We start from the raw sequence: 17,916 nt of genomic DNA, 5'->3' as shown, positions 1-17,916 counted from the left end.
GTCTCTGTGGGAGAATACACCGGGGATTCATGAGTGAGATAGGGAAGTGGCCAAATAGACCCATAAATATTATGCATCCACTGACCATAAACCCTGCAGGGAGATGAGGAGCGCAGCAGCCTGTAGCTGGTTTTATAATCTATGAGGCATGGTAGCTGCTGCAGACCAATTGCACAGGTGCTCCACCAACGTCCTCTGAACGAGTAGAGATTTGCTTCACCCCCTCCATCTCCACACTCATACAAAGCCAGTCTACTGGGGTTTGCTATGGATGATTTAAACTTCACCCTATAAAGAGTGATCACTACAGACCAAATTCCCCTAAACCCTTTCTAGTTAGTTTCTTCCTTCATGATAGCAGCTTGTTTAATGACTGGTTCATTGACTTTTCTCCATTCTTTAGTGGGGGGGAACATAAGCACTCCATCTCACCACAGCTTTAGCCTGGAACATTTGCTTCCACAGTTCATAGAGAATTGCAAAGAAGGAATGAAACTAGTTATTATATATTTTTTTTTAAAAAAAGCTTTGTATATTTAATGATTTTAAAAATACTCTCTACAAGGTAACAAGTAAACAATAATATAAGTTTGTCATGAAAAGAATCCCCCCTTTGAAAACTCAAAAGTTATTGACATGATGGCTAAAGTTCAAAACACTTTGTCACTTTCTAAAAATATTACAATGGAAAAAAATAGAAAAATCCCAAATAACACAAATACAAAACAGGTTCAAGTGGATTCTTTGGTATTTTTTGGCAATCCCATTTTGTTTACAATGGGATAACTATTCCTCTCCTCTTGTAAAATGGAGAGGCGCTTTAAATATTATAGCTGATGCAAGTGCTGGGTATGATTCTGTTGCTGCTGAAGTCTCTCTGAACTCCCACTGGCTTTAACGGAAGCAGGTTTGAGCCCTCTGAAAACAACATTATGGTAAATTTCAATGATGAGCAGTCATCACTCTGAGACAATATATTAGGAAAGCATAACTTCATTTGCTGGTAAACCAGTTCTGTTAGCCAAGATAAACAAATGCACTGCAATGAGGCATGCACTGGAGAACGTGTTTAGACATAGGCTGGAACAAAAATACCAGATATAGTTTTATGAAGAAAGACTTTACTTAAGTGCCTCCTGACTAGGTATTCTACATGATGTGATTTTGTATTTACCATCAGGCTAGTCTCTTATGCAAACACTCAGAATACATAAAGACTTGGGACTGTAGCCTGAATTATCACAAAGAAACTGGGGTAACTATATTTTTGTTTTGAATCACAAGTACATGGAGCATCACCTGGACTTCATTCCCTTGAGCCTGATTGCCACTACTCCACAGTCAGGAGTGACCATGTAATGTGACCTGTGGTCAAGTCGCTGTTGTGTCGGCTACATATGGAATTACCCCTTTAAATACAGGGTATTGCTTTGGTAACTGTGTAGCCCAGGAGACCCATGGTGTGTCCCTGGGCTAGGAAGGAAAATTTGGAAAAAGTCCAAAATCTGAGTGAAGCTCAGAGCTGCAAAAGTGCAAATGATTCATAAGAATTTGTCATAGAGATAAGTGCTATTTTGTCCTCTAAAATTACAGATGTTCTAATCAGATGTTCCAAAACTGATGGCATTTTCATGGGGAATTATGATGCCATGCATTTTCATTAATCCTGATCTTGTGAGATGTTGTGTACTTCAGAATCCACTGATGTCAGCAAGATTTAGGGACATTCAACAACTCTGAATAAGTCCCTAGGTCTGCAAAAAAAAACAAACTCTAAAGTCTGAGAGATATAATTATTTGCAAATGCAAGGAAAGGTGGGATAAACATATGCCAATTTATATTGTTGGGAAATCTTCCAGGTTTTTAAAATATTTTGTGGCATTAAGACGTTATTTTTAAATATATACAATCCTTCCTGCTCCTGTGAGGAGGTTCTGTCTATCATGCTATATGAGGATGATTTTTGCCCCACTAGTTTGAGCCTTGGTTTATTGTCTGTTATGTAACTTTTATATATATATATATATATATATGCACACACATACAATGCTCAAAATGATTGACTCCTGTATGCAAAATAAAATTGAGGGTACAGTTAATTTTTTACTAAATTAATTCAAATCAAGTCAGTTCTAGGAGGGGATTGGGGTTCCATTAGAACTATTACATCTACATCATGAACTGCTACAAATAGATTTGACAGCCTTGTCCATGTGCCACATTTAAGTTGAAGTAAAATACACAGTATGCCCCCCAAAAAGAGAGTGCAGCATCCAATTAACGGATATATAGAAAACCAGGCAGTATATACAGTGATATGCACCACTTAACTGATGCATACTTTTAAGGTGCTTACATAATGGTGTCTTATGGAATGTAGCAACATATACATATATGCAGTGTATACATATATATGTATATTAAAAACATAATAGGGAAACAGATATACCCCCAGATCCCTGAATTTTAGATTTTCTAATCCATAAAAATGTATTTAAAATATTTCATGTAAAATATCTACAAAAATTGATAACATTTACATAAAATAGGACATATTTCCAGTTTTTTAAAATCATTTTTACTGTCCATTGATTGGATTCCATTTTGTTTGTTTCAGAATGATGCCATCTGTACCAGAGAGCGTTTAAACAGCTGTGCGTGATGAGACAGTTCTGTTACTCGGTCGACCATCTCCTGCAGGGCAGTCGGGTTGGGATAATACAAAGCAGCCATCTTGGTTGCCATAACAATGTTCTTTAGCAATTCACATAGCTGGTTGCTGGAGTTCATCACTTTGCTGCGGATATCCTGAGTAGTCACTTGCCTTGTGAGCGTGTCCCCAATGAACACCAGTTTGTGAGCGCTTAAAATGACAAACTTGCTGTGAGCGACGAACATCCTCGGTGGCTGAGCAGCACTAACACAATTAAAAAAAGCATCAATGGCATTTAGGAGAGAAACGAAATGAGTCTCGCACTGGTCAGAATAAAAGAAGAGCAGCTCTCTGTCTTGAGAGCCCACATTGCTGCTTGCAGTTTGAAGACTCTGAGGTGGCTTCCATTTTGAGATGTCATTCTCCACAGGCTTTGTGATCTCTTGCTCCAGTTGCTGGAACTGATTGATCTGAATGGCAAAGAGAAGAGTCTCTTCAAAAAGCTATTAACACATCACATCACCCTTGTTATAATTCACAAACCTATCCTGCCTTTGATAAACGCAAATACATTTCACACTGATTTCTTAACATCCTGTATGCAAGCTGCAAGCACAGTTTCTAAATACTATTCCCATAGTGTGTACTCAATAAGTTTATGGAGGAGATGGTATGATGCGATAACATGATTTTGGTAATTAATTGATCTTTAAATATTCATGGTAAATAGGCCTAATGGCCTATGATGGGATGTTAGATGGGGTGGGACCTGAGTAACCCAGGAAAGAATTTTCTGTAGCATCTGGCTGGTGAATCTTGCCCATATGCTCAGGGTTTAGCTGATCGCCATATTTGGGGTCGGGAAGGAATTTTCCTCCAGGGCAGATTGGAAGAGGCCCTGGAGGTTTTTTGCCTTCCTCTGTAGCATGGGGCACGGGTCACTTGCTGGAGGATTCTCTGCTCCTTGAAGTCTTTAAACCACGATTTGAGGACTTCAATAGCTCAGACATAGGTGAGAGGTTTATCGCAGGAGTGGGTGGGTGAGATTCTGTGGCCTGCATTGTGCGGGAGGTCGGACTGGATGATCATAATGGTCCCTTCTGACCTTAATATCTATGAATCTATGAATCTATGATTTGGTTTGGCTATGTTACTCACAAGTAACTTACACATCTCATCTAAATGGGGGCCAATTAATCCTTTATGCCAGAGTGTACCATCATGTATATCTATACATGCCACATATAGGAAAACTACTGTAGACAATTTTGAAGACTTTAAAAAACTTATTGGGACATCTTTGGACCCCACGTCCTGTAAAATCAGGTGCTTTAGTTTCCATGAGTCCAACTACACAGGGCCAGAGAAGTCGTAACAATCTAAAACAGCTTTGCTATATCTAAAAAGCTAATGGTTTTAAGAACTGATATATTGGGGCACTACAGAGTCGGAAACAGTTGTTGTCCATCCACTTGAGACTCTCTCCTATGATAAATAGCTGACACTTCTATCTATGCATGATCGTGAGCTATCAAATGTTAATCTTTCAGCTCCTCATTGCTCTTCAAGCAAACAAAAACACACAGGGAAATTTAAATACAAAACCTTACATTAATGTAATGGTAAGATTACAGCTTTAAATGCTCACAAGTCAGGAAATGCAAAAATCAAGGTTACCACTCCCATATTGCACATATGGAGTATTCTTCGTTACTAAATTTGTTAATATTTTATATTTATGAAAACTGTACATTTCATGTCAGCATGCTGGCGAGTTACTATTACTATGACAGCGTTAACATTTTGTTACCTGATCATTTTGGTGTTTAAAAATCACAATTTTAAAGTTATCCTAAGATTTTTTTTTTAATTTAGTGATGTACGTATTTAGACAGTGGGTGTGCATAATCTACACTTGTGTTCTGTGTGGGCCAGTGGATACGGCACTGGACTAGGACTCAAGAGACCGAGGTTCAGTTTTTGTCTCTGCCACTGTCCTGCTGTGTGACCTTGGAAAAGTCACTTCACTGCTCTGTGCCTCTATTTCCCCTCCTATATAAACTCTGTGGAAGAGGACTCGTCTCTTACTATGAGTATGTCTAAACTGCATGCTTCTTTTTGGTGGCGGGTAGAGTATATATGTGCGTAGCCCCCCAGCACAGGCATAAAGAGCAATGTAGACCATGAGGCCTGGGCTTTGGCAAGTAGCATAAAGACATGCCTGAAGGGTGTGGGTGTGTATCCAAGTGCACACCCTACACGCTCTCTACTTGCAGTGGGGAAAGGTGCTGCCATCTCCCAGCTGCTAGAGCCTTTCCCTGCCACATGGAAAGACTCGGGCAGAGGGAGGCAGCAGGGAAAGATGCCAGCAGGGAGGAGACAGCTGGGAAAGGCTCAGCCAGTGTGGATGGAGCCTGTTTTTCACATACCCTACATGCTATCACCAGTGGTGTGTAGTGTAGACGCAGCCTATGTGTGTATACTGTGCCTAGTACAGAGGGGCTTCTAGGTGCTATAAAAAGAATTAACCTCTTGAACAGACATGTTTTGAATGTGCTTTCAGGGGACAGATCTCTTCCCAGCAGAGGAGACCTCTCTCAAATACACAGGAAGAGCTGCAGTTCTGCTATCTAACGGCAGCAAGGTAACAAACGAGATGATGATGTTGACTCCCAGGCTATCTCCAAGAGTCTGAAAGGGCTAAATTGCCATAGAGGTACTTGCATTCTTTAGTGCCTCCAGGGCTGAAGAAAATCTACAGGAGAGAATGGTGGGAAACTCTCTCGCATGCTAACCACTTCTGAATCTGAGGGGAGAATGGACACCCATGCCTCCTTTGTTACTAAGCCGCCATTAAGTGGCTGAGAGATGAGCTCTTTCTCTTTTATTTGGCTGACACGTCTCGTGGTACAAAATGGCCTGCATGGTGCCTTCCAATTCTGACAGCTTGGTGCTTTCCAAGTCTGACTGGACGTACCTGATGATGCTCCAGCTGCATCTTGTTCTGCTTGATGATATTTTCTTTTTCTAGAAGCTCTTTCTGTTGTCTTTCAAACTCCTCTTTTCCCTGTGTGGCACAAGATAAAAATAGACATTGTGTCAAACGGTAATTCTCTAGAGTTAATAATTAAATGCCCACAGACAGTGTGACAAATGTACCTTCTTGTATTGCCATCTTAATTTGTAGCACACCCACAAGAGGACAAATAGGAAATGGACAATGTTATGTTGGTGATAGGCTACAGCCATTATGTACAGAGTAGTCCCATTTGAATCCCATTCTTGGGATTCAAACTAACTTTTAAAATCTGTACCCAATGTGCAGTCTGGGCTGAATGAAGTTTCTCAGGCAACTTTTGATATGCATCCATTTAAAAAAAAGAAAAGGAATTTCAAGAATATCTTGGTGTGACAGTCTGCTTCCTGTCGTGCCATGAACAGTTCTTACAGAAAAGAGCATGCAACAAATCTTAATCTGCATTGAGCAGAACAATGTGTCTGGCTCGCTTACCTGTAGGTGCACGTAATCGTAATCATCCATCCAGCTCTTCTCAGAGCCCTCATTAGTGATACCGGGGGGATGCAGGTCTTTACTCAGAAGTGGGGGCAAAGAACTGCTGTGGTCCTGAGTTTTCTCTCCATGATGTAACAGCTGATTCTGGGGGCTGTTATATGCATAGTCAGATGTGTTCATAATGTTCTCTGAAACATTCTTTAAACGTGATCTGCCTGATACCTGTTTGAATAGCATCTCTGCATTGATGCTGACAGTGGTGGTCAATTGCTTGGCATCATCTGGGACTGTCTTTGCCACCATAACAAATCGGTCTAGATCATCACATTTGTTTTGGGATTTGTTGACCACCAAAATGTTCAATGACCAGCTATAGCTACTCAGGTCATGACTGGTCTGGGTCAAGATCTGGTGAGAATCCTCCAGTCTCTGCAGCTCCCTTCTCATTTTGTTATAGAGATTGATTTCTGAGAGACAGGAAGCATTGGCTGTTGCTCCTTTTGCAAACTGAAGATACTCCACCAACGACTGCTCCACTTTCTCCACAGCAGTGTGGATTTCATTGATATTTTTCTCCATGTACCCATAAGACCGCCAGTCTGTGTTAACAAAGGCCATGAGGTTAGAGACCACAGTCTCCACTGTCTGCTGAAGCCAGTAAAGTCTCTCTATGGCTGTGTCTGGATCCAGTATTAATCGTTTGTCCTGAGAAGGCGAGGCTGAAAAAGAAGACTCCTTTGAAGTTGTGGAAGATGTAGACATGTTACTCCTGGTGCTGCCTGTACTGGAGAAAGATAATCTATTTATCCCATCTGTCACATCTTTCAATCCTTTAGTGTCTTGTGGTGGCACATCATATACACCTTCCCTTCCCTCTGGATTTAGGCTTTTGCTGAATCCTGACTGCTGTCCAGGAAATGGAACTCCACGGGGGGTATCGTATACATCCTTCTGAGGAGCAATCTGCTGACCAAGAAATTGATTTTGATGGCTCACTGGAATGTCATACAGGCCATGTTTGCGTGACATTAAATCATTAGGTATAGGGACGTCAGAGGTAAATTTCTTGGCAAGTTCTTTGGTAGTGGGAGGAGGGATGTCATACACTCCTTCCAGTCTTGCATTATGGTTCACTGAAGGAGGGAAATCCAGCAAGTTTTCCCTCAGCCCTGTATCCTCTCTGCATGCAGATGCAGGGAAATCATAGATCTGAAATGCAGAAAGCAAGCCATGAGCACAAAGGTAAAATAGCAAAGACGTCTTCAATGGAACTAGCATTAAATTAAAATTCAGGGGGAGAAGGTAGGGAATCCTTGCCTCGGTGAAGTCAATGGAAGATTTGCCACTGACTTCAATGGGGCCAGACTTTCACCCTGGATTTCAAGAAGTCACAGTTTTCTTTCTAATTAAAAAATGTTCATTTCCATCAAAATGAACATGAAATCTTTTATAAGCGGGGGGTGGAGGGTGGGGGATCTCCTAAATGTAGCTTTAGCTCTAATTTATAGTTACCCTACATGAGGTGAGTAATTATGTTACAAAGTTTTAATGAATGTGCAAAAAGCCTGAGGGACTGTTTAAAGTACCTGAATTCAATACCCTTATTCAGTGTCATATGCACTTTTATGTCTAAACACGTCTTCCATCTGACATGAAAAAGCATGTATTATCTACTGAAATTGCATCAGACTTACCCCTTTTATAGGAGGTATATCATACACCCCTTGACCTCTTGCCTCTCCCATTGGGACTGGATGCACAGGCCCCTTAACTGATGCAGGGGGAACGTCGTATATCTGAAGAGAGAATAAACCTGTTACAGAAAATGGAGCCATCCCCTGATAGCTGTGATTTCAGATGAGTTCTCTCATATTTTATTTATTTTGAAATAGAAGGAAGAAGAGGAGCAGGGTTTTAGCTTTTGTGTATGTGGAGGCTTGCAGGGTGAGTACTGAGAGACAAATATGCTTGTGATAGCTCCCTTTAGTAGGATTGTGTAGACTGTGGGCTGGACAGATGAAGTTTCTGAATGGAAACACTTCATTTGAATTCCAGTCACAAAGTTAAATCAAGATCTGCACATAGGATCCCTTCATCCCCTCCTTATTTACAGATGCAGAGAGGACTGAATCATGACAGAGCTCTACTGGGGTGGAGACAGAAGAAGAGATTGCCACAACAGCAGGTACACTTCACAAGATTTGATACATGCAGTGTGGGAGGTGGTGGGGGGCACAGGGACCCAGGATCACCTTTTTTTGAGGTAGGTGTACTGGGAAATCTGTAAGGGTGCTCAGTATACACTGCCAGCTGTCCAGCTTTAGGGGCTCAAGATCATTCCTGATATCCTGGGTTTTTGTATCTCCAAGATAGTGTTGGGGATAACCGCTCTCTGTGGCAGCATTGTCACTCACTCCCCAAACCTTTGAGACTTAATGCTTGACTTTGTCAGCATTATGTATCCGTTGCCCCCCTTGGTGATGTGGGCCACCCTACTGAGAAGATTGCAGGGACCAGACCTTTTAAGTGTACTACATGGTGTGATAGGTCATGCACTAGAGAGGATTCTGCCTCCCTGTCCTGCTGCACTGCATTCTCAGGTGATGCACTGCAAGGACAGGCAGCAAAAGCAAGGGATGGAGAAAGGAAAGGGAGACTCTCTTTTGGCAGCTCTCGGGCTCCTAGTCTTCTCTGCTCCTCATCTCTGATGAGCAGGCAAGTGGTCTCAGAGAAGAAGCGAGCCAAGGAACTAACAAGCTTTTTGGGGTGGGGAGGGATGAATAGGGAGTGAGCAGACTGCCCCCCCTCCCGCTATTTAAAGAAGGGCTGGGGAGCAAGAAGTGTGTCAGGCCCTGACCTGTTGGGTTCTTCAAGGGGAGGCAGCACTACTTGCTGTGAGAAGTGTACTGGTCCAGCTCGCCCCCTCCAACTTCCCCCTTCCTCGAGTGGAAAACAATGTTTCATCTCTTGGGCTTGCTTTCTCTGCTTGTTAAAGAGGAGCATGGCTCCGGGCTATCAATGCAACAAGGACCTCTGTGGGGGCAGGGCAGGAGCAATGGAATATTGCAGAGTGGTAGGAGTGGCCTGAATTAATCTTTTTAGGGACAGCTGGTGTTATGTTAATTGTATTGGAGGAGGAGTGGAGCAGAGTCCTGGGCCTGAATTCATTTTTATGGGGCATCCAGAATTAATGTTATCAGGAGAACCCTAATCAGGAACCACTCCTTTCCCTCCAAATCTCCCTCCCACTTGAGTGGGTGGACTCCACTTCTCACGCCAAACTCCCACGTCTTCAAGCCGCCTGAGTTATAATCTCACAAAACCTGTTTATGTAATGCATACAATGAGGAAACATACTTAAAACCAAACAATGTAATCTGTCCATTATGGCATGGTGATTGTTCCATGTTTTGGTCATTTGTGACTCTGGTGCCTTGGCAGTTTTGAATGTTGAGGGGTATGCCAGGGGCATCTGCTGAGGGGGAGCTTTAGTTTCACATTTCCTGCAGGAGCTGTGTTGTTAAGGGGCCCTGGTGAACAGCCAAAGTGCATAGTTCCTGGGTCTCTATATCCTGGAAATTCATAGGCTTTGGGGGCCAACTTCCCTAGTTGTTCACAGGAGTAGGGGCACAATCCAGTGTCAGGAAAATAAGCTAGCGGACATTTGGTAAGAACAACCTCCTACATGGAAGTAGCTAGTACAGGAGACAAATGTGCCCTTACTAAGTAAACTAGTGCCACCTGTGCAATACCAGAAGAAGAAAACACTTCCTTTGGGAACATATTTCTTCTGTTTGGGTATTTTGTTTGACCAAAATAATGCATCGCATCCCTTGGCAAGTAAATGTGAATTTGATGTTTGTGTACTGCCAGATCTTAACATCAAATGCATTTTGTGCACAATGACACGGAAAAGGCCATCTCGTTGGAGGCAGCACCGCTGTAGCACATCTGGTGAAGACCCTCTATGCAGACAGGAGAGAGCTCTCCAGTCGGTGTAATTACTCCACCTCCATGAGTGGCGGTAGCTATGTCGGTGGGAGAGCATCTCCCGACAACACAGCGCTGTCCACAACCGTGCTTAGGGCGATGTAACTTGAGTCATTCAGAGGGGTGGCTTTTTTACACCCCTGAATAATATGTTATTTTGACATAAGCAGTAGTGTAGACCTGCCCTAATTGAAAAATATTTTCACTTTGGAATGACATAATGTCTCCTGTACTTCAACTGCAGATAGAATGGAAAGACTTTTTGGAGCTTTTCAATGCCGCTGACGGTTTTATTGGTACATACCCCTTGGGAAGGACGAACTGGAGGGATATCGTAGGTATCTTTCTGGTATTTGGAAGGGAACTCATAAACATAACCTTGTCCTGTCCTGACTGGAGTTACTACCTGTGGGTTAAAAGAGAAGGAGATGAAAACAAAATTACTTGAGGCATTTAGCATGTTCTGTCTGTAATTGGATATGCTTCTCTACACAAACATTCCAGTGTTATTAACTTCTACACTTTTTATCTGGCGATTTTATTAATGAAAGTCCCTACAGACGTCTGATGTTTTTTTAAAAGTGTATTGCAAAACTATACTTATTGGTTACAATGAAACCATTATTTCTTCCTTGAGCAGCTCTGCCACTGGTATAAAATATTCCTGCAGTAGTTATTTACTAAGGAGTTGAGTAACCTTGACTGGTGCTCAATTCCTTGCTGGATCAGGCTCTATGATCCTAATCTTTGGCCTCAGAGATACTTAGGTACCAACTGATTACAATGGGAGTTAGGTGCCTAAATACCTTTGAGGATCTGGGCCTAAAATCCTAATCTTTCAACCTTTACTAATATGTCCCAGTGACTTCAGTAGGACTACTTGTGTGAGCAAGTCCTAAACAATGGAGCATTTGTTGTGGCTTTGAAGCTCCTTTAAATGGAAGATGCTAAAGCAGGAAATTTACTCTTGGGGCTTAAGCATAATTAGTCCACATTAGCAGCTAACAGACTGGAAAATTTAAGCTGTTCTTGAACTACACTATGTGACAAAACTGTCTCTGTGATGGTGAGAATTGACATTGCTCGTGTTTTCAAAACCATAAACTGCCCACACTTACTTCAAATAAAATGTGGTTAAAAATAAATACATTACATCTGGGACAACCATCTGCATGGCAAGAGTTCAGTATAATTTGGTTTAAAAGAAATGTTGTTACATAACCCCCTGAAAAACAGTGTTTATAGTGGAAATAGTGATCTACTCTAAATTCTGTCCATGCAATTTAGCTCCAGTAAAGAAATATACAGTGTAGAACAAAGACATACAATGACAGAATGTCATAGGATTGTACAAGAAATGGTTTCAGGTTCAGCTGAGGAGAATTGTGAACAAGGGTGACTTAATTTTCCTTGTAAAAGTAAGCAAGCTATTAAACAGAGTTCCTGAGCACACTGCTGGTAACGATCACACAACACTTTTTACAGGAGTAAGTCCCAGTGGCCTAGCCAAATTCCACCGTGAGTTTTGCCTAACTAAGGATTGCAGGACTGAGTCCCTGATGTTTACACTCTGCATATCTCTATTCTCCCTGCAAATTCAATGGAATACACTGTTCTTCTTCACTTCCCGTCCTATGTGTTTTGTGGCATTTGCCTCTGCACCGTTAAACAGCTGCTGAATTCCTCCGCAGAGGTGGCTGATGTCATTCCTGAATAGTCTGAGCCGGATTCAACCTGGTTGATGCAAGAAAGTTAAGATGCCCTGGGAGGGTAGAGGAGTCGCATTCACTTCTGGGGGATGGTAAATGCTACTTTCATAGTTGCCCTACCCTTGGGTTTCTGCCAGAGGATGGGGGAAGGCTCAAACAGTTTAAATTTCCACTGGAGGCTCTGATTTCCACTAGGATGCCAGGCTGGCATTTAATAGAGATAAAATTAGTAGGTTCTCTAGAAATTAATCTAAAACTTATAGAATTTAATAGAGGACGATCTCTTTCCTATAGAATTCTATATCAGGATTAGAATTCTCCATTAAATTTTATCGGATGATTAAACGCAAAACCTATGAGAACGTTATCATTTGCCATTAAATTCTACAGGACTTTTTCGTAAGAGATCACCTTGGTCATTACCCATCCCTGGCCACTGTTACACACTTCTGGGGCTGTGTTGTCTGCCTGTGGACTCCCTGGGGGAGTAGGGTAGGGGGAATAGCAATCTACCCTTTCTCCATGCAGTCTTTCTGCCATCAGGGGACGGTGAAGCAGATCCTGGAGTGAGTCTGGCCAATATATATAGTTTGCAAAGTGCTTTGGGATCCTTCAGGGCGAAAGGCATGATATGAATGTAAGGCATTATTAGCTTACTTTTACTAGACTGGCAGATGCTGTGTAGAATTCCAAGTGTGGCACCAAACACCAGTCAAAGACAGGAATTAATGTAAAGCAAACACAATGAACCTCACCTGGCCCACTAACAGGTTTCCATAGTAATGCTGAGCACCATAGTGTAAGAGAAATGCCTTGGAATCAAAGGACTCACTTTTAAGCATGTTTACTCAGTGTCCCTTCCAGGGGTTTCTAAATTGTAGTGACTATTTTGCATCAATAATAAGCCCCCAGGGTTTTACAGATGATCCTCCAGTAGAGAAGACATTGCAAATTAGAAACAAAAGGTTGCTCTCTGGGTAGCCATCATCTTTAATCCTTTCTCTAATGTGAAAACTCTGACATCAAGCTGCTTACTAGATTATAGGGGAAATGCTCAGCCACAGGGTTGAAGAATTGTAGTGCTCTGGAACTCAGCCAGAGATACCAGTGCAGCCCTGGAGGTGGGTGGCGAGTGATTGCTAAATTGTTGAAATTCAAAGTTTCTTAATTCTTAACTGCAGTTTTACAGTAAAGGGCACTGGGAGTCAGCCATAGAGCAGCCAAACTGTACTTGAAAGTAGGCACGCTAGATTTCCAATGCTGCTAGTCCTCCATCAATGGACTTCATTGACATCAGTGTCAGTTTCAGGCACTGAGGGCTTGCAAGATCGAGCTCTAAACCGCATCATTTTGGATTTTATGTGTGGCTATTAACAAACAAAAGTCTGTTGTTGTTAACAGCATTTTATGTGCTTGAAATTATATGCCTGAATGGCAATGTATCAATTTAAACGACATCCCAACCCTCTCTAGGATGATGTATGCATAGAACAAAAGCTGTATTCTATCTCCAAACATTTATAGGAGAAACATACCCTCAGAACCATGATCTCTGTCATGCAGTAGAATCTTGTACATCCAATTATTCTTTTACAGCACACCACAGAGTTCTCCCCACATCTCTCAGAAAAAGCTGTAATAGTTGACTACTGTTAACAAGGCCTTAAATTAATTTAAATGCCTGCTCTTTTTACCCCATGTACTGCTGTACAAAACTAATATATTATGCTGTATAATCCTTAGTAACTAAAACCATACTAGACTTGTCAAAATGAACTAAGCCAAATCCATATTGTGATGCAGTATCCTTTTTATTGTGTGTGTTTGCCCCCTTGCTGTTTCACAAATTCAGATAATCTGCAATTGGGGAATGGGGGGAGGAGGGAAATAAGGTCTCTCAAAAGTGATTAGTGCTTGATTTTCTGAGGGGGGTGGATGCTCAGAACTTTGAGAAAATCAGACCCTTATACAGTGGTGAATCTGGACTAAATGAAGGCACCAAAATCACAAGTCACTTTTAAAAACCTTGGCCTAAATTGTTTAATCTTTACTTTTTAAAAGCCAAAATAGTACTTTGTAATTTAATGTTAAAGATCTCAGAAGAAAGGCAATGTCAGGATAAGAAAAACTTTCCTCTCTTATTTCCCCTCTGGTATGGGTAGTGGCCCTTTCTGGTGTTTAGGAATTTACTTCCTGACAAATGTCAATGAACTCTAGGTTGTCGTTCTTTCTCTTTTTTTCTAAAGAATGCCTGCGGTCATCTGGCTTTGAAAAATCCTGCCTTTCAAACCCGCAATTTTCCTTGTTTACGCATTAAAAGAAACAGATGGTGAGCCCACAAACTATCTATCCCAACATTCTGAAAACATTGCAACCATTTTAATCCATGCAGAGCAACTAACAGGGACCAGCTTTGGCTCTGGTAAAACATGTAGTGAGCATACAGCAAACTCGCAGCATTAAGAACAAAGACAATTGAGCTGAAAGTTTGTTCTGTTCTTGCTGAGGGCCATGCTCCTCCAAAAGCAATTGCTTGGGCCTTTTGCATGCCAGTTGTGTGTTCTTTAACCAGAAAAAAGAGCTGAATATGCATGTACTTTGTAAAGTACCCAGTTCTGTGGTGCATTAAATCCATTTTCCTTACACATAAGGGAAAAGCCTTTCCACTGTCTTTCCAGCATTAAATACTCAGCATTAAAATGGAAGGAAAATTGCCTTAATGTTCCTAAATTAGATACAAACAGACGGATTTTCATGATTCCTGCAGATGGAGGTGGCTTTTAAAGTGCAGCTGATTTTTCGTGGAAAATGTTATAAGCCACTGGGCCAAATTTTATTCTCCATTTCACTAGCGTAAAACTAGAGTAATTCCACTCATGCCAATGGAACTACTTTGGATATACACTGCCCTGACTGAGAGCAGAATTGGGTTTATTTCCTTAGCACTTCCGCATTATTTCAGTGCTTTACAATGGTGGGTACGTCTCTTTGTCCTGCTTTACCAGTGAGGAATCTGAAGCACAGGCATGTTAAGTGACTTGACCAAAGTCACACAGAGAGCAGAGCTAAAAATAAAGCATAGGTGTCCTAATTCCCACTCTCAGGCCTTTACCACAGACCCTACTGACTCCTACAGTTTGGTGTTAAAGTGGCAATTCAGCACATACGGGTTAGGGGTAACAGTCTTGATTTAAAAATATTATAAAAGGACATTTGCATTCTTTTCTGAAGGGCTAACTTCACAATGCTTATTGATGCTAGTGGGAGTAGTACACCCCCTTTCGGTCAGGTTAATCTGTGCCTGCTGCTAATTCCCTCCTCCTCTTCCCTGGCCCAATCTTGTTTCTATTGAAATCAGCTGGAATTTACCATTGGCATGGCCTCACTATGGAGCAAAGACACAGGCTGAAGAGGAAGAGCCTGACAGTTGTATGAGAAACTGGGAAAGTCTAAGCTTTGAGGCAGGAAAGATGGCTTTAAAAAGTAAGTAAATGAAAGAAAACACATAGCTGCCTGTGTGGTAAAGTGCTTTTGTAAATGTGTTCAGAGCAAAAACTGCAGTTGCTGATACAGTGCTTCCCAGGCACCTGGAAGGTTACATAACAGCCTGGCCAACTTTTGTTTTGCAAAGAGAAGCAAACAATCAAAGAGAATATGGGGAAATTACGTGAGAAAGGGAATTTGAAATGAAAGGGTTTCCTCACTATCTTTAACTGATTCTGGGCCTCTGAAGGAAAAAATGACAGTAGTCATCAGGAAAATCCACCGCACTTCATACAGACAGAGGGAAGTGCATCTACATAACAATTTTCTTCTGGGAACTGGTGGCTCATTTGAGCAGCAAGAACATGTGTTAGAAACTGGTGTCTGAAGACAATAGGAGTACAGAAAGAATCTTGCTAATTACATTCACTTGTTTTTAAAAATTAATCTAGTGTTTACTCCCTGCAAGTTTTCATAGCAAAACAGTGTAGCCAGATCTCAAATCACTAACTGACATTTACCCTCTACTAAGCAGTATTCCCTGTCACAATAAATGAACAAAAGTACATATTATGAAGCAGTAACCTGCTTTTTTTTTAACTGCTTACTTATTAATAATCTACAGTGGGTCTCCCAGCCTTAGTGACAATCCACTGAAGTTTAGATATATTAGAGCAGGGGTGGGCAAACTGTGGCCCTTTAGACGTTTTAATCCAGCCCTCGAGCTCCAGCTGGGGAGTGGGATCCGGGGCTTGCCCCGCTCATCACATGATGTGACTCCGTGAAGCTCCCGGAAGCAGCAGCATGTCGTCCCCCCCCGACTCCTATGCAGAGGCATGGACAGACAGCTCTGCATGCTGCCCCTGCCCTCAAGGGCTGCCTCTGCAGCTCCTATTGGCTGGGAACCATGGCCAATGGGAGCTGCAAGGGCGGTGCCTGCGGATGGGGCAGTGTGCAGAGCTATCTGGCCATGCCTCTGCGTAGGAGTCAGAGGGTGGACATGCTGCTGCTTCTGGGAACTGCTTAAGGTAAGCGTCATCTGGAGCCTGCACCCCTGACCCCCTCCTGCACCCCAACCCCCTGCCCCAGCCCTGATCCCCTCCTGCCCTCTGACCCCCTTGGTCCCAGCCTGGAGCACCCTCCTGCACCCCCAACCCCACATCCCCAGCCCCACCCCAGAGCCCGCATCCCCCCCCACACACCCCAACCCCCTGCCACAGCCCAGAGCCCCCTCCCGCACCCTGAACTCCTCATTTCTGGCCCCACCCCAGAGCCCGCACTCCCCAGCCGGAGCCCTCACCTCCTCCCACACCCCAACCCCCAATTTCGTGAGCATTCATGGCCCGCCACACAATTTCCATACCTAGATGTGGCCCTCGGGCCAAAGAGTTTGCCCACCCCTATACTAGAATTACTCTTACTTGACTATCAGGCTCCTTTCATGAGTTAGGGTAAACCACATTGTTATAAACATACAGCATTTTTTTAAAAGCCATTTTTAAGTAAAGTTTTAACCTAATCTAATTTTTAATCCAGGTTCACTAACTGGCAGATGGTGTGGCTTGCCATAAAATGCTTAATCATAGTATCCTCAGCAGAGAGAATAGTTGCTTAATGGGCATGGAAACTGAGCTACCCCTAAATGAAGTCCCTTCAAGCAAAGGCTGAGTCATACTGACAGGGTAGCATGGGGTAAGCGTGCATAACAGTTTCTTGTACTGTACCTTGTTTGTGGCTAAGGCTAGGACATGGATATATAGTGCTATCAACTCAACACCTACTGTAAGGAAAGATTAAATGAACAAAAGCATTTTCCTCTTGGGTGGAGTGAGATATATGCTTCATTGTCTGATGGAAAATTGAGAAGAATGTGAGATTCTATAATCTATAGCTCTAATTTTTTTAGGTTCTCACATGAATTTTCTTAGAAATAGGCTTCAGAGGGCAAGATATCAGTAAAGAAGATGTGACAAATGCTACTCCTACCTAGAACTGTTTTATTTCATGTTACTACATGCACCCTAATTAACTCCTACTTACTTTTCTCCCATCATTTGTCGATCTGCTCTGCTTAGGTTCCAATCTTACAAAGACTTATGTATGTACTTTAACGCTATGCACTGTAAATTCTAATTACATTAATTCACAGTGCATGAAGTCACGCATGTGTTTAAATTTCTGTAGGATTGGGGGCTTAAACTGTAAGCTTTTTAGGGCAGGGACTGTCTTACTATGGGTCTGTCAAGTGCTTAGTACAATGGGGACCAATCTTAATTGGGGCATCTGTGCTATCATAATAAAAATAGAAGTATTTTTTTTAAATCAGTGTTGATCTTTGTCTTTTTTGAGCCAGCTTGACACGTTTTAAGCTGTGAGGCTGTAAAATATAAAGCAGGAGTTGTGCAACTTGTTTTGAATATGCAGGAGAAGAGAGAAAGAAGGAAATAATGCAGAGACCTTGATTCAAACCAGAGAAGAGGGGTGATATGGCGGGGAGAGGATGAAATGCACCAGATTGCACTAAATAACTAGTATTTAAGAGCAGAAAAAACTTCTCAGAAGAGGA

General features: G+C 42.2%; 1 protein-coding gene and 1 long non-coding RNA gene across 2 annotated transcripts in view; one reads left to right on the top strand and one right to left on the bottom strand.

Annotated features, from left to right (window-relative positions):
- Window positions 1–509: 509 nt before the first annotated feature.
- NEDD9 (neural precursor cell expressed, developmentally down-regulated 9) overlaps window positions 510–17,916 on the bottom strand; it is a 47,822-nt gene continuing 30,415 nt past the window's right edge. Inside the window, exons 3-7 of the mRNA XM_048839849.2 lie at window positions 10,463–10,564; window positions 7,863–7,964; window positions 6,166–7,377; window positions 5,632–5,721; window positions 510–3,124 (exon numbers count right to left, since the gene is read on the bottom strand). Coding sequence (XP_048695806.1) covers window positions 2,615–3,124; window positions 5,632–5,721; window positions 6,166–7,377; window positions 7,863–7,964; window positions 10,463–10,564 — 2,016 coding nt within the window. The 3' untranslated portion in view covers window positions 510–2,614. The remainder of the gene's footprint in view (window positions 3,125–5,631; window positions 5,722–6,165; window positions 7,378–7,862; window positions 7,965–10,462; window positions 10,565–17,916) is intronic.
- LOC142071077 (uncharacterized) overlaps window positions 7,959–17,916 on the top strand; it is a 91,227-nt gene continuing 81,269 nt past the window's right edge. The window contains exon 1 of the long non-coding RNA XR_012667030.1: window positions 7,959–8,353. This is a non-coding gene — a long non-coding RNA (uncharacterized LOC142071077). The remainder of the gene's footprint in view (window positions 8,354–17,916) is intronic.

This window comes from Caretta caretta, chromosome 2 (genome assembly GCF_965140235.1).
Source record: "Caretta caretta isolate rCarCar2 chromosome 2, rCarCar1.hap1, whole genome shotgun sequence".
Lineage (NCBI taxonomy): Eukaryota > Metazoa > Chordata > Testudines > Cheloniidae > Caretta > Caretta caretta.
This window is presented reverse-complemented; position numbering and strand designations above follow the sequence as displayed.